Source organism: Patagioenas fasciata, chromosome 1, assembly GCF_037038585.1.
Source record: "Patagioenas fasciata isolate bPatFas1 chromosome 1, bPatFas1.hap1, whole genome shotgun sequence".
NCBI classification, from domain to species: Eukaryota; Metazoa; Chordata; class Aves; order Columbiformes; family Columbidae; genus Patagioenas; species Patagioenas fasciata.
Genome location: NC_092520.1, coordinates 182,377,275 through 182,398,834, shown reverse-complemented (window position 1 = coordinate 182,398,834; position 21,560 = coordinate 182,377,275). Strand labels below are relative to the sequence as shown.

At 37.2% G+C, this 21,560-nt stretch overlaps 1 protein-coding gene across 4 annotated transcripts in view; it reads right to left on the bottom strand.

Moving 5' to 3' along the window:
- Positions 1 to 1,930: 1,930 nt before the first annotated feature.
- The window catches only part of SCAF11 (SR-related CTD associated factor 11), a 44,394-nt gene continuing 24,764 nt past the window's right edge, over positions 1,931 to 21,560 (bottom strand). For all 4 annotated transcript variants that reach the window (XM_065838435.2, XM_065838417.2, XM_071802855.1 and 1 more), the window contains 12 exons: positions 20,971 to 21,048; positions 19,176 to 19,273; positions 17,978 to 18,045; positions 17,274 to 17,329; positions 15,874 to 15,980; positions 14,864 to 14,953; positions 13,973 to 14,079; positions 7,122 to 9,629; positions 4,790 to 5,133; positions 3,597 to 3,815; positions 3,052 to 3,171; positions 1,931 to 2,687 (listed from right to left, as the gene is read on the bottom strand). In XM_065838435.2, coding sequence (XP_065694507.2) covers positions 2,559 to 2,687; positions 3,052 to 3,171; positions 3,597 to 3,815; positions 4,790 to 5,133; positions 7,122 to 9,629; positions 13,973 to 14,079; positions 14,864 to 14,953; positions 15,874 to 15,980; positions 17,274 to 17,329; positions 17,978 to 18,045; positions 19,176 to 19,273; positions 20,971 to 21,048 — 3,924 coding nt within the window. In that variant the 3' untranslated portion in view covers positions 1,931 to 2,558. The remainder of the gene's footprint in view (positions 2,688 to 3,051; positions 3,172 to 3,596; positions 3,816 to 4,789; positions 5,134 to 7,121; positions 9,630 to 13,972; positions 14,080 to 14,863; positions 14,954 to 15,873; positions 15,981 to 17,273; positions 17,330 to 17,977; positions 18,046 to 19,175; positions 19,274 to 20,970; positions 21,049 to 21,560) is intronic.

The following is a 21,560-nucleotide window of genomic DNA, read 5'->3' as shown; positions in this document are numbered from 1 at the left end:
CTTTGGACAGCCACTGTGCTCCTAAGATACATCTTTATGCTGAGACATTCAAGCAGCATGCACAGTGAGACAGGAGCGAGGGCGAGGAGAACCCTTTGGATTTGCATAAGTAAGTTCACAGAAGGCAAACAGTTTCGTACTCGTCTTCCTCAAGGCAAGGTGGGCGGAATGAATTACTGATGCCCTTGAGGCATCGAGGGGGCTCAGCGTCCCCATTGCTTTGCTTTCAGTGCTAGTGCATGTTGCGATTTTCAGTACGAGGAGTTTCAATAAATAGAAATACAGCTTTCATACTATTTTAACAAAAACATGACTACGAGGTTAAAGCACCTGCCTTCTCGGGCAGTCGCACCAAGAGAGACCTTGCCGCTTCCCAGGAAATACAGGAGAGTCTATGTATTAAGGCAACGCTTCTTTTTAATTCAACATAGAAATTGTAACAAACTGCATATTTTATGGTAAGTTCTGAAGTGTTTCATTGTAAAAAAGTTACTGATCACATGCTGCTCTGACATTCTCCATTATGTTTTGCAATACAGTGGAGCATTATTTAGTCGCTGCCCCAACAACCCGCCAGCAAGTGGCAGCTCATCTTCCAGCCACCAGCTGCAAAACAAGAAGTTATGACCTATCCCCAACTCCCCGTTTAATACCTCCACTGCTCCTTCCCACCCATTTCCGCCTCTCTGAAAAGAGAAAAAACCCCACAAAACATTGACCTGGCTCCTGAAAGGAGCTTTATAACAAGGCCCAGCGGTATAGAGTAAAAAGATACAAAGAGTCACTGAAATCCAAAAATTCAGAGAAGGAAAACGTAATAAAAATAAGTACGCATGGCGTGATAAACCAGGATAGACATAGCAATTTGCTACAACTTTTTTCAAAAAGTGCTAACCAATTTTAGCTTAAAATTCAAGAGATCATACAAATTGCTACCACAGTGTAAAACTGAGTATTTTGAAAAATCTAAGACCTGGTTTGACTGTAGAAAATGTAATATATCTATTTCTAATGCACATAGTATTTTTATTTAGGCACACAAAAATAAATATAGACAGTCAAATGCTTCATTAAGTCTGTAGAATGTTATAATTAAAATCAAGCGATCAACTGTTGTAACAAGCCTTTTTTTTTTTTACACATACATATCTCTTCATGTAATCATGTATGTATGTAGGGGTGTATATCCCTTGTTTCACCCTCGGGCTTCTGCAAAAGTTAATCACAGGTTGTTTTCTGCCACTAAAAGTTACTTTGGGAACTACTGGCTATGAAGAGATTGTATCAATCCAGTTTTCTGAGAAACTTTCTCTCCAAATGGTCTGTTTGTGCTTTTGGGCCAGGAGATCAAACAGCAAAGGCTGTGAGTGAGGGAACAAGTATTTCTATCTTGGAGTAACCTCAGAGCAAGGCTCCTTCTCCACTCAAACCCAGAAGGAGCCCAAGCCGTTCTTCCCATAAGGAGCATGTAGTTACAACAAGTGTTTCAGCAACTCTCCCTGCTCCTGCCTCAGTAAAACCAGTTTTACCTCAGCTGTAAGCATTTCCCCAGCACATCTGTTGAGCCCACATCTGCTTTTAAAATGCTTGTGATGCCTCTATCCCTCCCTACATAAAAGTGCTCAGGGAAGTAGCAAAGCTGTTGCACGTGACTTCAGAAGCAGTTAAGAAAGAGAAGAATTATGCAGCTAAGATTGGCACAACTGGTGCTCTCTGATCAACTGGGAGCCCAGTAACAAATTCCAGCTTTCTTGTTCTTACTAGAAGAAGAAACTGGCTTCTGTTCCCAAACACCCAGGTCCAGCACTAATTCCCTACAAGCTGGGGGCAGGAGGCTGTCCATGTGTGGTCACTGAGGCCTTTCAGCACATCACAATTATTCAAGTTCATCCCACTATCTTGGAACAAATTGAAAAACGTCACAAACGAAACCAAGCAGCATAATTTTTATTTGGTGTTACAACAGATGTGCAGCGGCCATGGCTTTGGGCACTGCCTTTTACTGTTTATGATTTTTCTTTTTAAAATCTAAACAGTTCTTCTGTTCAGACAACTCCGTGTGCTTTTTTATATACACATTGTGACCCCTGCATTCAGCCTGTCCAGTTAACACTAGAAATATTTGTCAAGGCAATACATTATTTTATCTTTGCTATAATTAGGGAGAAATCAAAAGAAACAAATTACTTTAATCTGACCGATTACATGTACTGTACATACCTGTTCCAAACCCAATGTACTCTCAGACAGAAGTTTCTAATTTAACACACTGTTATTCAAGTCAAAATGCTGTACATCTAAGTATCCACACAATCGTACATTCCTAATGATTCTTCTTTACACCTTCATTTTTCTTTTTAGACATCTGTTTTTAAAAAGGAATAAAGAAGTGGCCCTGTAGATCTATATTTCTTCAGAACAAAAACATTATATACTACATTGAAAAATAATTTTATCAAAAGCAGATTCAAATCACTGCCATGTACAATTTTCGATTAACGGTTCATGTTGAAATTGCACTTTGCGGATAGAATAAAATTAAAAACTGAAACCATGTTCTATTTCCTTTCACAGGAGACAGCCTCCTCAGGATTTTTCTTCCGTGAATGTTTATATTTGTCTACATACGCTTTCACTAGATTTGCCACTTTTGCAGAATTAACTTCTCCGCTCTTGCTATGACAAACCTACAACAGTTTCGAAGAAAAAAAAAAAAACACTTTTGAAAGATTCCCATTAATTTACCCCTATTTCACATCATTTGTCTTCCTGACACCCCAAGTTTCTCCATCACAGGCAGAATAACTTCGAAATCCCCCAGTACTTTCCCAATTGCTTCCCTAATACTTCCCAATTCTCATTCAGCTCTTTCAAACACAAAGTGAGTTATGTTCTGAAGAGCTGAGAAAGCTCTTGTGGATGGAGAAAGACCAAAGGTATTTTTGCTTTTCCTGCTCCCCCCCTCCCAGGTTGCTCCCACAAGATCAAGAAATCCACCCCAAACCCACCTCAACTGAAACGCATGCGTTTCAGATTAACAGGCCAACTTACCTTATCTACAGCTTTCCGCACAATTTCTTTATATTCTTCTTTAGTGATGTCTTTATTTTGGTAGAAAGGCTTAATAGCTAGTTTGACCTCTTGTGCTGCTTTCTCTTGAATTAACAATTTCTAATTAAAAAAAGAGAAGTATTATTTTTCAGTGCCTGCATATGTATCTTTATCAATCACAAATTAAAACTCCAGAGACAGAAGTTACTATAGAAGACTAGAAAACTGTGCTCCCCTCACAGTTCAGCTCTCATAGGAGCTGTGCTTTACTAAGAACAGAATGTTGCTCCACAACAATTGCAGTAAGATTCGTAACAGTGCTGCTTTAAAGCAAATTACATCAAAGAGAGTCGACTTGCTAGTTTATGTCCTACAGCTGCCATGAAAATATCCTGTACGTGATGGTATTGAGTATATTACAGAGAAAGGGTATTGTCAGAGTTTGCTATTTTCTATTATCTCGACATTTTTATTTTATATATTATATATATTTATATTTTTCACACACACACACCCACCATGCACACTCTCAACTTCGAACTTGCCTGGTCCTTCTTGGAGCTATCTGCGCTGGCTTCCACTGTTACATTTGCTTTGTTTTCTCCCAATTTTACAGCTGTGTTAGAGCTTTTGATGTGACTTGAGGATGTTGCGTTACCCGCGCTTGGTCCCTGAACTGTTCCCACGTTTCCCAGGACTGCCGTTGGAGCAGGCAAGGCTGGAGCGCCCATGTTATTACTTAGATGAGCAGCATTTGGGATACCCTGTTTTAAAAATTACCAGTAGTCAATACATTATCCTTCAGTACAACAATGTGCCTTTCTAGAAGCCTCAGCAGCTATGGAAAGAGCAGCAATAGTACGTGCTTTGGTTCAGTAGCTGATTTCCACACTATTTTTATGGAAGGTATGCACAAGTTGTTCATGTTCCTTTCCCTGATATAAAAGCTCTTAATAGAAACAGGAGGAGTTCAGGTACACGAAAGTGGTTTTAAGGTATCTTGAAAGGCACAAAAAGATGGTCTCACCTGCTGCAAGCACATTAGAGTCTTTTTGAAACTAGAGGAATTAAGTGGGAGTCAGGTCTCAAACAGGGCATGCAAAACCAAGAGATTCAAGCAAGAAGGGGGAAGTAAAACATATTACAGAAAGCTGGGAAACTATCAACAGGCTCAAAAGATTAAACAGAATAAAAAATGTGTATGTGTGAGATATGTCACTGAGATAGTGACAGCTGGAGAATGGAAATGTGGAAGAAATGGGTGCCATGCAGTACTTGGTAATTTTCCTCTGCTGATACACCCCATGGGACGAGAATTGCAACAAAGAGGTTCAGGTCCCTTCCTACACCCTGCTGGATAGGGACACAAGCATTTTCTAAAGCTTAAAAATCAAGTTTTGAAGGGGAAAACTTAGTTTTAGAAATGGGGCACTCCTAAGAAAAATGTGATGGACAACACTGATGAAATTGTTCAGTGTTCCACTACCCACCAGAACATCTCGTTACCACAAAAATCCAGTTATGATGTTGTATGTTATTACTTAAAAGCTATAGCCCCAAACCAACCCATGTCCTGGTGGAGATTTCCACTTTAAATTTGGTGTGGGGTGGAAGACGACAGGCAAGAGAGAAAGAAACTGCAAGTATAAATTTATCAAGACTATGCTATTAGATGTAAGAAACCCTTAATTGATGTTACGTCACTCCTGCCCATGCCACGGCTTCTGACAAAGCATACCTGCAATTGTTTTCCATCTTGCTGTGAAGCAATGTAGTTGACTTGTTGAGATGGTGGGGGTGGAGGTGGAGGTGGAGGTAATCCCTGAGACAAATTGGTGGGAGCAGCTACCTGTATGAGAGGCACTCCAGCAGGGAGATGCATGGGCATGGGAGGGGGGATGCTGAAAGGACTGCGCTGCATATTCATCACAGGAGGATGGACACCCACTGGGTACGGGAAGATACTCATGGGCTGGTGCTGTACATTCACTGGTGGCATTACATTCATTTGTTGTTGCATCGTATTTACTGGTAACTGGGAGCCATCACTCTGCTGGTTGCCCTGGTCTTTGGAGTTCGGATCTATCAAAAGAAAAAAAAAAAAAAAAAGAGATCCATATGAAGTAGAAAATCTGCACTTTAGACACCTCGCTCCACTTCTGTTTTATAGACTCTTCATGAAGTATGGAGTAACAGAAAGTTTTCTATGATCTGAATATTTTAAAGATAGTGCATTACATTATTACACAGCACTCATCACCAGACATATCATGGAGACAAACACTTCTGAGTTTACATTCAAGTTACTGTGGATGCCTGCACTCTGAATTTGTTTCCTTTTCTTGTTCCCATAGCACAGCTAAGAAGTTCTTTCATCACAACGAAATAATTCTCCCCCAAAGAGCAAAAAGACAACAGAACTTATCCAGCTTCTGCAATTGCAAAAGTTTACCCATACGTTATAACACACACGAAGTTCTGCTTCCCTCTGCCTGATTCACACACACTCACTGCAGCCACTTCTGGTAACTATAGAAATACTCTGATCGTTTTTCTTGTTGAATAATAAATCATCCTCAAACAATTTCAATTAAGATGTTCATATTCCAAAAGAGTTGTTCAAAAGCCCTGTCATAGTACAAGAGGTAAAGCCTAGAAGTAAAAGTAACCTCATGGGATGGCACTTATTTTAAAAAAAATACTCTCTTGTTCTATCATCAACAGAAGTAAAAAAAAAATAAAGTCTAGATACAAGCAGTAAGCCTTCAAAAAAAATAAAAAAATTAGCTCTGAGAATCAGTTGATGGGTTATAATCTGAAGTTCTTCCCTTAGAATCCCTTCCTTGACTACCGTCACCTATCCACAGAGACTGGGACCTTAAACTCTTATGCTTCAGCCCAAACCACTGTTTTTAAAGATGAGGGGATCACGAAATCACTGAGTTTGGAAGGGACCTATGGAGAACATCCAGTCCAACCTCCCCTGCTCAAGCAGGGTCAGCAAAACCAGGTTGCCCAGGACCACGTCATGATACCAACCGAAGCTGTTTTATCCAGCTTTGACAGATCACAGTACTATTCCAGCTCAACTGACATTCCAAAAATTAACGTAACAGTGTGCCTGTTTCTGAACTATGTGAAATGAAGTCTGTAAATAACACAATGCTTTTAATAAAGGTTTGGTAAGTTTTGCCTGCAGCAGACTGAAGGTTAACAAAGTTGTCTCAGAACTAAGAAGCCGCTGATGCAGTTGGCTTTGAAAAGAGGGAGAAAACTGTTGGCATGAAGGATGAAAACAGATAAAAATGAAAGACAAACCAAGAAGACAATGGGCAAGTGTGGCTGCCTTCAGAACTGGATTTTACAGTTTTTATATACACTTCACATCTACCCTTTAGTTCAGAGCATTAATAATCTGTGGGTGACTTTTCAGCTATTCAGAATCAATCTCATCCACAGTTAACTCACTTCCTACCAAAAGTTTTATTTCTGTCAGGGCAGTTACCTTTTAGATATAAAATACTCAAAAATATTGGACTTCTATTGAGGCTTTAGGGGAATTTTAATGCTGAAGTATAGCTGAAGTACAAATTTTGCATTTATAAATGTCCCTAGATTTTTTTAAAGCACATAAAGCAGAAAACGCTTATTCAGAAGCAGGGTAAATGTCAACAGAAGGATTTGTATCTATAGAGTCTATTGTGTGAGTCTGCACAGGCAAATGCAAATCTCCTTGAAAACAAACTACCCTTTTAAAACTATGCTAAAAGTAACCACGAAGAGGACAGACTTTATCTTCAACCAAATCGATTTACTTAAGTAGCACTTTTAGATGCATAGTCCTTAAATTGCATCTAACTTTAAGCAAAACCAAAAAGCCATCTGAATGCCATCAAAACACAAGAAATCCCCAAACTCCACACCTACAAACCTCCACGTTGCAAAAAGACTGCAGGTTCTCCTTGAATTATTCTGAAGAACCCATCAACTCGAGATAGGTCAGTGTGACTGGGATTTTACTCAGCAACTGCAGCTGGGACTAAGCTTTTATGTTTTGAAACTATGAATACCTTGTTCAGGTGTCTCCTCTTCTTGTCTCATTCCCCATCCAGACTGCGGGCTTGATGAATTGCGTCCTCTTCTTGAATAATAATTCTGCACATCGGCAGGTAAAGTCTTTCTTACAGCCCAGCTGGACGCAGATGTCCACCCAGATCTGTCAGCAGGTGTATCGAAAGAATAATCTTGCTCATTCTTACGCTTGTATGGCTGATGTTCTGGGAACCTTGCAGTTTCATTCCCAGAACCATTTGAGTTCCCTGAGAGCGGTTTTCTATTTTGCCACTGATTTTCACTCTGGTCTCCATACATGAAACCACCTCTTCCACGCCCGCCTCGGCCACGCTGACCTCTCCCTCGATTTGGAATCCAACCTGAACTGAAGTTTTTATTCCAAGAGTGTCCTGAGTTATCATGCCTGCCATCTTCCCAGTGTGGTTTATCCCTCTCTCTGTTCCTGGCATCAGGCACAGAGTTGATCCTTTCCATTACCCAGTCTGGACAGTCATTTCTCCGCTTGTCTGCAGAACACTGATCATCATTTTTTCCTGTGTTGTCCTTCTCTTTTTTAAGACATTCATTCTGTTTCTCTTGCTCACTTCTTCTGTATCGATCATTTCCTCTGGGACTCCTCCAGCTGTCATTTGTCCATCTCTCTTTCCATCGAGGTGAATGACTGTCCCTCTCATTTCTAGAGAACGAAGAGCCTCTATTTCTTGTTCTAGATCGTGATCTTGACCTAGATCGTGACCGTGACCTAGACCACCTCCTACTTCTTCTTTCTCGGTCGCGATCTCTTCTTTGACTATCTCTATCACTGCTTCGAGATCTAGATTTATGCCTTGGAGACGAATCCTTTGTTCTGGACCGAGAAGACGATCTCCTGCTTTGCCTGGCAGTTTCCTTTTTGGGAGATCGAGATGGTGCTTTTTTTTCATCTTTGGGTGTCTCTCTCTTTGGAGAACGAGATGAAGATCTCCTTCCCTCCCTCACAGTTTCCTTCTTGGGTGATCTTGAGCTCCTGTCTCTGGTTGCGTCCCTTTTAGGGGATGGTGACTGAGATTTCCTGCCCTCTCTCCTAGGAGACCAAGTTGTTGATGGAGAGTGAAATCTAGACCTTCTAGTTCGAGCCTTTTTATCTTTGAGTTCTGATTTGCACTCTGCTTCTTGAGGAACAGTTTCATTTTTTTCATCAGAAAGCCCTGAAACTGATGTCCCATTTCCTGCATCACACTGTACAGAGTTTGCTTCTCCTTGCTCTGTACTTTCAACTGGTGGTAACTGCTCCATCTGTGCTTCATTCTGGTCACTGCAAAATGAGTCACAATCCATTGGTATCATTTCATTGTTATCTTCACCAAAATGCTTATGTTCAGCATTTACCTGGGGTGACTCTGAAGTTCTACCCTCTTCACTTTCTGGCACGGTGTTCTCTTTTAAGGACTGTTCTGATGTACTGTCCATAGAAATATTGTGTATCAATGTATCTGGTTCTTTGTCTTGAACAGCACTGAAGTTTTGAATATTTGTACTTGCACAGTCTACTGCTGTTTTTTCTTCAGCCTCAGAATCAACTATTTCTATGGCTTCTGTATGCTCAGGCAATTTGCTTCTGGGGCTTTCTAATGGCTGATCTTTTCCCAAAGGTTCTTGATATTCCAACAACTCATTTTCTGGACTAGCAACAGGTTGATCTATTCCTGTCAAAGTTTCTACATTCTCCATTAATTCATTTTGAGGACTATGCAATGTTTGATCTACTTTTGCAGAAGCTGCATGGTCACATATCTCATCTCTGGGACCAGCTACTGTTTCCATTTGTTCAAGAGTATTTTCACAGAGGTCCTGATTCTCAAGATCTTCATTTTTTTCAGTAACATCTTTTACTTCAATTTCCTGACTTTCACCTGCCAAAGTTAGTACTGGAGGTTCTTGGACAGAAGAACTTAGATCCGTATTGCCTGAAGTATCATCTTCTTTGTCACGTTCTCCTGTAGTTCCCTCAATTTCTGCATGTTCACTACAGTTTTCCAATCCATTAGCAGATTCTGTTTCTGCATTATTTTTCTGCAGAAGGCTTGCATTATCACTTTCACTATCTGACTGCTGGTCTTTATTTACTGTTAGAACTGCTTCAGACTCAACATCATCAGTTTCCACTGAATCACTGAGTGATTTTTCAGAACGTGCAGAACTCCTCAGTTTCTTTTTAACCACAGGTGACTGTTGTTTTACTACTCTTTTAGATTTTCGTTTTGGAGGAGCCTTCTCTGATTCTGAAGGAGATTTATTCAGAGACGGGTCATTCCCATCAGGGGTACCGCACGCAGAACTGCCTGATCGAGGTGAGCGCCGAGATTGACCCAGAGTCTCATTTTTGCTGTTTCGTGCAGACCTTCTTCTAGGAGTAGTATTAACTGATTTCCTTCTAGTTCCTCTAGTGCCAGATGAACCAGAAGCCTGCTTTTTCTCTTCTCCTTCTTGGGTACATGCAACAGCATATCCTTTGCCTAAAGATTCTAATAAAAGCAGAATCCATTAAAGTTTGATAATAACCATTTATCCAAACACAGTTAAGAACATAAAATGGCATTGCCTGGCTTAACAGATATCCTCAAATAATACAATGCGAGATTTACTAAGAAATAGTGCCACAGCTTAAGTAGATATTTTTTTTTTCAGTGCAGACTTCAAAAACCAGAATCAAGTTAAAGTGACATCTAAATACACATTTTAGAAGCAGTGTTGGCATAGCTATATGGACAGTAATGGTATCCGCACTGAAACTACCATTGATGTTGCCGTTTAAAGACAGTCAGCACTTAGCGACAACTGTTACAGAAGTAACAAATTAACCACACAACACTTAGTATACTCCTTTCATTCTAAAATGCAGGCCTGTTGGCAATGAAGCCTCAATACTACAGAAATAAAGCTCAACACTACAGAAAATAACATTTTTAAATGCTGTCAGTGGATGACCACGTGGGAAGAGGTGATCAGAAGCAGCAAGGACAGCACACACCTCTACAACATTGAATTTCAGGCAGTGCAAACTCATTCACCACTTATAAGAGACCCTGCACACTCTGCAGAGTCGAACTCTGCAGCAAGGCCCCTGAGGTACCTGCAGCACCTCACCACCTGCATAAGGAGTACAAGTTTTGGGTCGGCCTTGGGTACATAAAAAAACAGCTAAAACTGCAGGAAGAATGACCGTAAGTCACACACAGCAGCACAAGACTTCTTGCTTTTATACTATATTAATTTCATGCAATCCACAATTTGGCAGAAGTCTTTGTAGGGAAGCCAAGAGTCATATTCACTGCAAAGGGAACAGAATGTACTCTTGATACCTATGAACAGCTCAGGAATTAAAGTCTAATGATAATTAAGCAAATATACTTGAATGTAATACTTTAAAACTAAATTCAATTATTGGGATGTCCATTAATTTGTTTCATACTTTGTGTAGATTTCAGAAAGCATAAAGAATTTGGTGCTTAAATTAGTTCTTTTTACATCTTCATTTTCATACACGGACAGTAGAAACTCCCTTAGCAAGGTTAATTTCTATAGGTTTTGCAATGCATTTATCACACAACACAAAGTCTTGATTCTAACTCTCGGTATAACATTATTCTCCAAGCTTTTACTGCACTAAAACACTTGTTCAATATATTCTCTAACGAACTATATAGAAATAAGATAGGAATAGGACAAGTACATAACAGCACAAAATCCTCAAACACTTTCTACTTTGTTAGCAGAATCAAACCCATATCACTGTCTATTAAACGTAAAATTTATCTGATAACCTTAGACTCCACAGTCACCTCACTAGCCCTTAAAAGGCTAAAGCAGAGCACAGGACAATTAATGACCTCCTCTGAGCTCCCTTATAAACATATCATCATTTGCCTGAACAAAAAAAAAAAATATCCAATTTTGGTTTTTGGATGTCCACTGATCAAGTTATCACTTAGGATAATGAAAACCAGTAGTATTGATTCTACAGAAGGTACCACACATTTAAAAGAAAACAACATGTGTGGTGAAGAACTTCCAAAGGAGTATTAGGTGACTGGCACTATTTGAAGTATCTACTGTAACAGTCTCCCCAATAATTTTCTTAGAAAGTGACTTCACAGTGGTTAACCAGCAGTGATTCAAGCACGTGGGGCTGTCTCAGACCAACTACGTCTTCAAACCTGTCACAACAGCCCAGAAAACAAGTCCGATATTAACATTTTGTAATGGCATATAACATCTGGGATGATTTTCAATGGGAGGAAATCACTCTGCAATAATAAAAATTCAGAATACAAATGGAATGTAGGAATCCTGACAGAATTAAAAGGCAAGATTTTTTTGGTGGCACTTTCCAAGTCTACTTATGAAATGCAAGCCTCTTTTTAGCATTCCTTACTACTTGTAAAATTTTAACAGACAAGCTTCACAAGCTTTGGACTTGGAGCAAATACAAGGCATTTCAGCTCACTGAATCTTAATTTAAAAATATTTTCATCACGCAAAAGTACGGCATAATTCCAGTCTAAATCACAATGGCACTTGCAGATTCACTAATGCATTTTCAGGTCAAATTAGTACTAAGACTATGAAAGGTAAGAGAACCTACAAAAACACTGCAGCAGCCTAGGGGAAGATCCAGGCAGTGCAGTTACATCATCATCACTGATATTTAAATGCCTCCTTGCACAACTCTCAAAGCAACTGCTAACTACAACTCTGATGAAAATGTGTACACTTTAGGTATGACCAAGAGATGGGGTGGGGCGTGTGCAAATACTGAAGAAAAGCAGTTTCTGCAACCATCTTCCAGGCACAATTCAGTTCGAATCACAAGATCCAGTTTGTCTTTTTTTGGTATGCATCTATTTTCATTATTTTTATTTTTTCTCCCGTCCTCCAGCTTTGCAGAAAGTCCCAGTGTCCCGTTTCCTCCATCTTCCGCCTTTCCCTTCCTCTCTCACACTTCTTGTAAGAGAAGACCTTGCTCCTGTCTCCTTTATACATATTTGCCATGTGTCTTTAACAGCATTCAGGTGAGGTTTCTCCTTGCTTTTGTCCTTATCTTTTTTTGTGCATGTCTGTCTTTTTCTCAGTTGCTGTATGAAAACTGAATGGGGAACACTCAACTCAAAAGAACGTAATCAAAATCCTCCAGGGTCATCTTCACATCCAACATCCCCTGGTTTCACCAGGAAATTAAATACTTTCAATACAATTCTTACTTTATGCATGCTTCTTATAAGTAGGTAGTTTTCAAGTCTAACATGAAGATGACTGAAAACTTTAGTGTCAGCTACAATGTTTTATGATTTAATCTTGATGACTGTCTTCCACTTAGTCCACACTGTAAGTAATATATTACATCAAAAATCTGAGCTTTAGTTCAAGTGTGACAAGAACATCCGCAAACATACAAAAATGGATAATTTCACATGTCATTATCACACCTTTAAGAGGAAGTGGAATGCTTATATAAAAAGTATCCAAGTTTCAATCAAGATAACAAATAAGAAAATTCTGTACTAAAGATAAACTTTAAAACAAAAATATCTCAAAAAATAATTTCCTTTTGCTGTCAAGACTCAAACTGAAAATCTCCTGCCTCTCCCCCAAAAGCTACCATAGGGGATTTAGTTCCATGTTCTGTGTTAGGAGATTACAACATTATCAGTATTTGTACATCTGTTGCTGATATTATCAACAGCAATTACTCACATGTTCTAAATAGTCTATTGTTGAAAAATAATTTGGAGCTTATTTAAATAATCATATTCCTGATGAGAGAAAAACTGTGGGTTTTTTTATTGCTTCTGGTGCATACCAACATAGAAGCCTGACTGTGCAAGCAGAAAGGTGAAGGGAAGTCAAGAGACATGACCTAGCATGTAGACTCATTACTACTAGAAGCAGAAATTATTACGGACCAGTTAAAATGCGCTGCCAAACATCAGAGGCCTGAGGAAGCAACTTAGCAATTTTTCACTGGGTAATGTGGAGGTGAAATAATTGCCTTGAACAAGAACGAAGAATATGAATGAACACAGCACCTTTTTCATGATCTTTCTACTACCTCACTCTAACTCCAGAAATTCACTTCCTCACATTTTTTTTGTAAGTCAGGAGACCCAAATCTCTCCTGTCTCTTTGCCTACTAGTCAAGTGAACGCAGTATAACTCCCAATTGAAAGAAGGTATTATCTCTAGCTTTAAAAAACAGCACTCCTTTGTTTTCACTTCTTTGAACTTGTGCAGCCTGTTGGAAAAAAACCCTACATTCTTGCTGAGTATGGAGAGACAGGCTGCTAAAGCAACTGGAAGGAGGTAATTCCTTCTATGTCTTTGTCTAAATCCCTGCCAGATCCTGGAGCTTGAACACTTTTGCCCTGTAGAGCCTGTAGGTTACTGAAAGAGATCCATACATTGCACTGGTTCCTGGCTACTCCTCTGTCAGAAAATAGTTCGTTCCTCACACTGCACAACACATCAGTGAAATATGTCAAGCTGTTCATAATGTATCAAAATGAGATTCACCCTTGAACAATACAAAAATAAGTTGTAACATGAAAGAAACTGTCGAATTTAGAAATGGAATTATTATTTTAATCTTCAAATGGAGAACAATTATGCCAGTTTTGGGGCGGCTGGTTCATCTTCTATATTCCAATTTCAGAAATAAACCGTCTGGTTTTGAGATAGTAGCAAACTGCACGAAAACAGATTTTTTTTTTTCTGTTACCTGTAACTATATACTCAGCCTTGATTTTCAAGAAACCTATTTTAACAATACTTCACATAAGCTATAAATAAAACTTACAAAAAAAAAGTTTACCAAAGTTTTCCAAAGGCCTGATATTTGATGGAAGAATTGTCCCTGCTGCTGCAGTAGAAGTGAGAAGAAAGGTCTCAGCTTCAGCTCCGTAAGACATTAAAGGAATTCTGGAAAAGTAAAAGCAACAACGTTAGTTGTTTCAGCCATGTGTAGCAAGTTTTGGAAACTGCACAAAATTAGAACATTAGGCAACCACGAAAGTTCCAACCTCGTCACAGTTGGAGAGAACGCCTTTGTTTCATGCCAAAGAGAGTAAAGAGATATTATACATAGTAAAATTAAAATCATTGACAGAACCAACTTTTTACTGTGTTATTTTTAAATCAGTTATTTTTATGCTTCTGCTTTATATTCTTGAAAACATCTTTACAGTATATTTTAACATGCATCTGCTCTCTAACAAAAAAAAATATTTTACATTCTTTGTTTCATTCGATAGAGCCCCTCTCAACATTTGTTTATAACCAATTACAGAAAGAAGTATTAGAACCAACTCATGAAAATGGGGGATGACAGGGGAAGGAGGGAAATCAGAGTGAGATTGATGTTAAACCAATCATAGTCTAAATTCTAATGACAGAAATAACTTAAAAAGCACATTGAACACTAGCTTCTAAATTGAAAATATATTTTAACTTGCATTTCTATGAAAAAATGACATTAAGATGCATAAGTCAGTAGAATTACTACGCTTGAGTATCAAAAAAGCATTGGTATACAGACTCTATTGACATCAAAATAGCAAGCAGCAAATATACAAAAATTTAACAAGTTACATGCATACACTATTTAATAATCAAATTATATTCTAAAGAGCAATATGAATTAACAAAATTCCAAACTTGAAGTATTACATTAAGATCCTTTGCACTATGAATACAAAACACATACCTTTCAACTCGAGCAAGGAGAGATGAACAGGACAATTCTAGTTCTTGTCTCTTCTGTCTGATTGCTGCATTGACTTCTGTGAATTCTGTACTGAAATACAAATTTCATTCAAAATAACAAAAAGTAGCTTTGTACTATGGCAATTTTGTATTTCAGTAATTTCTTCCATCAATGACTTTTTATATTTAACTGCATTAGAACTTTCAACAGTCATGATGAAACTATGCATGATTATTGTTTAGAGGGAAAAAGTAGTCGAAGTAAATGTATAGGAAGTCGTAAATAAATGAGGCAGACAGAATGGAATAGGAGACAAGATGTGTCTCCTGGGGAGCTGAAAGATGAAGAAACTTTGCATCCTTGACAAATTAATAGTATTGTGTGCATGGATGGCAAGAAGTTTTCTTCATTTACAGACTGCTGATCACATACAGACAATAATTTCTTAATGAGGGCATGTTATCCAAATAATGTTTGTCTAGACTGCTCTTGTTCTCCCATCTTCTCAAGCAAAAAAAAACTTTTTACACCTGTTCTGAAGTATTAGGCTCATTAAGCATAATTGGTTCATGTATGTTTAAAGTATTCTTCTTGGAAACAAGGAACAAGAACAACAAAGATTGTTTCTGACACAAACCAGGATATTTACTGTTAACTGTTTTGCTAACCGCTGCTGTAATAACTGGACTAACCCTTTCCTACCCAAGGTTTCAATTCAAGAGGAAGTTTAAATATGAGCTAAAACTTCTTAACTTCTATTAAATCAATGAGATTAAAAGCAGTCATTTAAATATTTTAAGGCTGAACACATGACAAATTGGGGTATGCCCTTAGCAACACTAGTTTTAAAATGTTTGTGTTTATCCTTTAACTAGTCTTCATCAATGAACACAAAACCAGCCAATATTCAACATATTTCAAAGCACTATACACAGAGAGAAACAGAAGGAACTATGGCATCTACAATACAGTAATCCATCAGTTTATAGTAAGCACTAGCATATACTAACCAGTCATTTCTGCACCTAAAAAAGGATTCTTCATTGCTACCACTGGTCGGAAGCATGTTGAAGAAATTAGTTCTGATGCACTCATTCCAGCAGGTCTGTCTTCTGGGCTACGAATACAAAAAAAAATTTAAAGACATCCAAAATAAAATAATTAACATTTAACACATGAAGGTGCACCGAAATTAAATCACGTCAGCAAGACTTAAGCTCACAAAAAGCAGGCACCATAGTAGCTCCACAGATATATGATGAGATTTGCAGTTACTGCTGTTTATGTCTTTTCACCTAAAGGATTAATGCCACATCAAATTTGACTAAAACATCCCTGTTCATTTCTCATGACCAGTATTTTAGAATGGGAACTTTCAGGGTCTTCCCATCATTTTCTTTCAGAATACATTTACTCTGATAAAAAAATAAAATTTGTAATGGGATGTATATAAATGTATGTCTCAAGTATGCAATCGTTATCCACATGCTTCATCAAAGTGGCACAGAGAGCTGGTTTGGATGAGAACATGCCCTATTTCATCAGTGCGCAAATTTTAAGTTTCTCTTAAAAGACTATTAAGTTTTATTTTAAAAATACTATCATTTTGAATAACAACATTTCTCCATCAAAAAAGCTACCCAGATGTTCCACAAATAGCCTTACGAAGCAGTTGTTAGTAAATCAGTGCTTTCTTTACATTATTTTAATTTTTGAATGTTTATTAAACTGTTGAGTCCTGTACCTCCTCCTGAAGGTTTTTATTTGCTTTAGTTTTGTTTATGCACCTTTATTGCAACAGGTACCATTTGAGGCATTAATGCTATTGAATAGTGCACAGTAAGTCACTGCAACTAGATATGAAAGCATTCACCTGCCTTCAAGTCAAATTAGAGGTTGATCTACCATTATAGGTTACAATTTAGGAGCAAGAAAACTGGCAACACAATCATTGGAAGCAATCTCCCATCAAAAAAACCCCAGCTTGATGCAAACTATAATGTCCACTTATTCATGTAACAAATTACTGTGTTGATTACAACTATCTGTTTTCATGAAAATAATGAAAACCTTCATATCCTTCATATAATTGTACATTACTAACAGCTTGCAGCTGATACCATCTTATTTTGGTGAAAATGAAAACAGGGTAGCTAAAGTATCTTGTAACATTCCAACTGAAATGAAAATATTTACTAACACAAAACTAGGTTGAATCCAAGAGAGGGGCTCATATAACCCAGCACTATATTCTAATTATTTCCTTCATGACAAAAAGAGACAAAATAACCGTGTTTGGATCATACTAAAATTAACAAATACAAGTTAACCTCAAAAATAAGCAGAAAGACTGTTCTAAAAATGCTTTCATGAAAAAAATGTATACAAATGTTTCATTATCATAACCAACCTTGTTTATCTTCACAGACAAAGCTTTCTTGTTTCGTTTGTCAAACAAAATATTACCTGTGTGGAATAAGTAACAAAACTTTGATCTTAACTTCAGCATATTAGTTTCAAATTTTTGTCAAAACCATTAATGCAATTACTGGTTAATGAAAACACATCTCAAGTGTGTTTACAACCTGTTTATATTCAAACTGAATAAACTTAAAATGCATGCACCTTTGTAATTGTTTTTTATATCAAACAGTTTTCACCTCTTCAGACATCTGCTTAGTTTTGTAAGTTACAAACACACTTACCAAACAATATCCATTAAACAAGCCTCTCAGAATGGCAGCTCCAAAATACAGATAAGTGCTTCTTGCATCTGCACTCTCACCAAAAAACTTAATGTGAATAAAAGCTACTCATAAACTGTGCACCAATGTCTGATGCAGAAAATGACTTGAGGCTGAAACCAAATCCATTTTGCTTGTGACTGAAACTGAAGAGGCAGTTTGTCCAGTAAAATAAGAACAGCAGTAGTTTCACATACTGCCATTCTGGTCTCTTACGTTTCATGCTTGTATTTCTTCGTATTTGGTTTTCATGAGCAAATGTAAGTAATTAAAAAAAAAAAAATTAAATTGGCTCATCAAGAAAAGAAATTCTCGAGTTCCTTAATAAAAAGCAGCAATTCTAGCAAATGGTCGAGAAATATCAACTTACTGTATTTTTTCTTCACAGCTTTGCTTAATTTTGCTGTTAATGGTCCTCTGCCTGGACACACAACTCTTCTGCAAGATTAACAAAAGATATTACAAAAGTTATTTCTGGGCATATTTAAGTTAACTGTACATACACCCAAATAAAATCAGCTCTTATTTTAAGGACTTTTTATGTTGTGCACACAAAGCGAGTTCTGATTGCTATTAAAACCTGAACTTGGATCATGTATATTATCTTCCATATATTAAAAGACACAGTGCTTCACAAAGGTTCCTGATGGAAAAAAGAATATTAATTTACACAACAACAGTTAATATCCTGTATTAAATCTGAATACATAATTTTGCTTGATTTCATGGTCACATGTGAAAGGTCTTATAACCTACTTTCATAAATACTCTGAAGAATATAGAAGCCAAAGGTGAATCAGAATGGCGAGATGCAAAAAATCAATCTTATTTTTTTTCTAAGAACCACAAAAGGTAACTTACTTCCAGTTATCTTTTCTGTAGCGGTTCAAATTCAATCTCAAGAAGTCAGTATATATCGTACATTCCATTAAACAGACTTTAGATTATCGCTATTTAGTGAAACTTGTCTATGTAATCCTGAGCTTTCCCTTATACAATGCAGTCAATGTGACAAGATAAACTTCTCAAAATAGGAATGGTATTTCCACAGTTCCCTCTCAAACTCACTAGAATTAGTTCTTGGCTACAACCTTTTTCCAGTAAAAGAAGACCACCACCAATGTTTATGATAACATGCAGGAAAGCGGATGTCTGTTTACATAACCAAAGAAAAAGATTTATATTGTTAATATGTGATCTATCCATAAAAATCTTTATTCGAATTAATAACAAAGTTGTCAGAATTGCTTGAAAAATGCGACTTGCACAGAGCTCAATACAAGAAATAGCTTGCTCCTTACTTTTTGCTTGCTATTTTAAGTATTCAAATGAGAATTACATCAGTGATAAATGTACAGCTAAACTACCGCTCATGGAAAACACAGGGTGTTTCAAAAAGATGGGCCCAACTTGAAATCACTATATCTTTGAAATCGGGTCCATCTTTTTGAAACACCCTGTAGCTTATTTTAAAGTAAACCTAATATCCATGATGTACATTTTAAAACAGTTGAATTTATTTTTTTAATAGTCCACTTAGAGTGTTTGAAATTAAGTGGTTGACCAACCTCACAAAAGTTCTCAACTTCACATGGCTATATTTTCCCTTATTGCAGGCACAGTTTTCCTCTTCTTCTGTCCTCTTTAATTGTTTTTTAACCTGAACCTGTATTGAAAAATAAAATCAATCTAATCTAGAATCTTAGTACACATGGGCTTTAAATACATCCAAAGACTCTTCAGATCTACAGAGAAAATAACTTTAAACAGAAGGAATTGAAACCATTTCAAGTCATTACTTCTTTAATCTCACAGTTTACATATTTGATTTTTCTTTCATTTAGTTTTCATGAAATAGAAAAAAACCCACCTTGATATGAATGTTGGCTATGCTGCGATGCATACTGATGCCTCAGGACCAAAAACCCCCAAACATTCAGAATGCCATGGCAAGTATCTCAAAGCTATGCTCTGCCTTCCATTGAGAATTTGGAAGCCAAGTTTTTAAAGTAAAGTTGGTTGATCTGAATACACAAGGTTCAGCTTGGGAAAATGCTGAACTACCACTCAATTTCAAATGCTTCCTCATACTTAAGAACCCCTGATTTTCCTCTAGAGTAAAATAACTTACAGATTTCGCACAACTTCCCCCCCCCCTCGCTTTAGAATTCTAAGAAAGCAATACAATTTTTATTACACGCTATGGAGTTACTTCAACTGTTACATTGCAATTGTCTGCATTAGATATTTTGTACCTCTTTATTCTAGAATCGTTGCTTTACATGCAACTCCTTAAGCTGTTAACATTGTAATTATGAACATGACGAAGGGAAAGCTGCCAGTGCCCTGATAGTGTCCCTGCTAATCCTGACCACCGTGTCAGCGTTTATGGGTACATGTTCCATCCATCCTACTGTTCCTGGGGCTCTTTCAGAGCAGGACCTCTACTCTATGCTCACCTGCTTACACTGCGGTTCTACAAGAACCTGCATTTTCATAGAGTCTTTACACTTTTCCAAATGAAAACTTCAGTTTATCTTGTTTCAGCTGCTTCCTTAATTCTTTGGTAATGAAGAAGATAAAATATGCTAGCATGGTTTTCTATGAGAAGCAAGTATCTGTGTCTGTCACTTTGGTTCCTTCGCAGGTGACTACGGAATGGGTAGTTGAAGTCTGTTTTCTAAACGTAGGAAAATGCAACCCAAACAGCCTAGGAATTACTTAAAACTATAATCTCTCCCCAGAATTTCAAAACAGTACACAAAATTATCAGCATCTTTCTATACAGATTTTCAAGATCACCTATCAGAATCAAGTTATATTTTCCTACTTGATAAACTACTTTCCAGAGAGCTATTATTCAGAAGAGCTGAAAGATGAAAAAAAAAAATCAGAAATTTTGGTTGAATATGGCTTTGCAGTAATTGATTCCTCTTATTTTCATGTTTATTTGTGTGTGAACCAGAGGCTGTGAACACATAAGATTCACTTTAGCTCAAAAAAAACCAACCAAACAAATAAAAAGGCAAGACTGTATGCTAATTGATACAGCACTTGTTTAAAAACCTGGTTAAAAGACACTTTGAGACCAATTACTATACTTCTATTCTTGGATATATCAGCAACACTCAAAGATACTATAATGTAGCAATAGGAGCTTTGTGATTATTATTACTGTAAACACTTGCTTTGAAAAAATAATAAAAATAATTCCTAGCTCCAAATATGTAATAGAGACATTAAAGCAACAATTATATTTCATTAGGAAAGCTTATTTAACACAGATGTATGAACAAAAGACTACAGCATAACTTGGGTGTTCCTACAACTGAATCTGTTGACGAAAATAAGTCTGGAACTTACCTTTATCTTCTCTTCTAATGCATCAAGCCTGCATACTGCTTGAAATGGTCTGCGATCAACAGGACATGAAGCCTGTGTCTGAAAGATTATTATTCTTATTACAAAATTTGTACTGAGTTAGGAGTGTCAGTAGAAGCAGCTTATAGAAATACACAAAAGTACAACTTGTTCACATTAACAATGTATTTGCCCACATTATCTATACACACAGTTTTTTGTTTCATGTAAGTACATTTCTTCATAGAGGAAAAATCTAAAGGAAACAAAAATGTAACTCAGAAGTTGTGTTCAAAAAAATGAAAAGCATTTTACACCAAGTTAGCTATATTTTAAGGTTTTTTTTTTTAATCTCTGTTAGATAACTCTGACTTTATACCAATACACAAACGCCCTTTTTGTTTCTTATTTGTCTGTTTTATTTCCTAATGTTCTTTTCAAAAGCAAGTGTGTTGAGTCACGTCCCCACCCAAACCAGAAAACTGAGAAGACCAACAGTACACAGGGTCACACCTTTCCTCACCTTGCATATCTTTTAAACTATATTACACCTCTTTTTTTTTTTTTCTCAGAGTAATGAGAGAGAACTGATT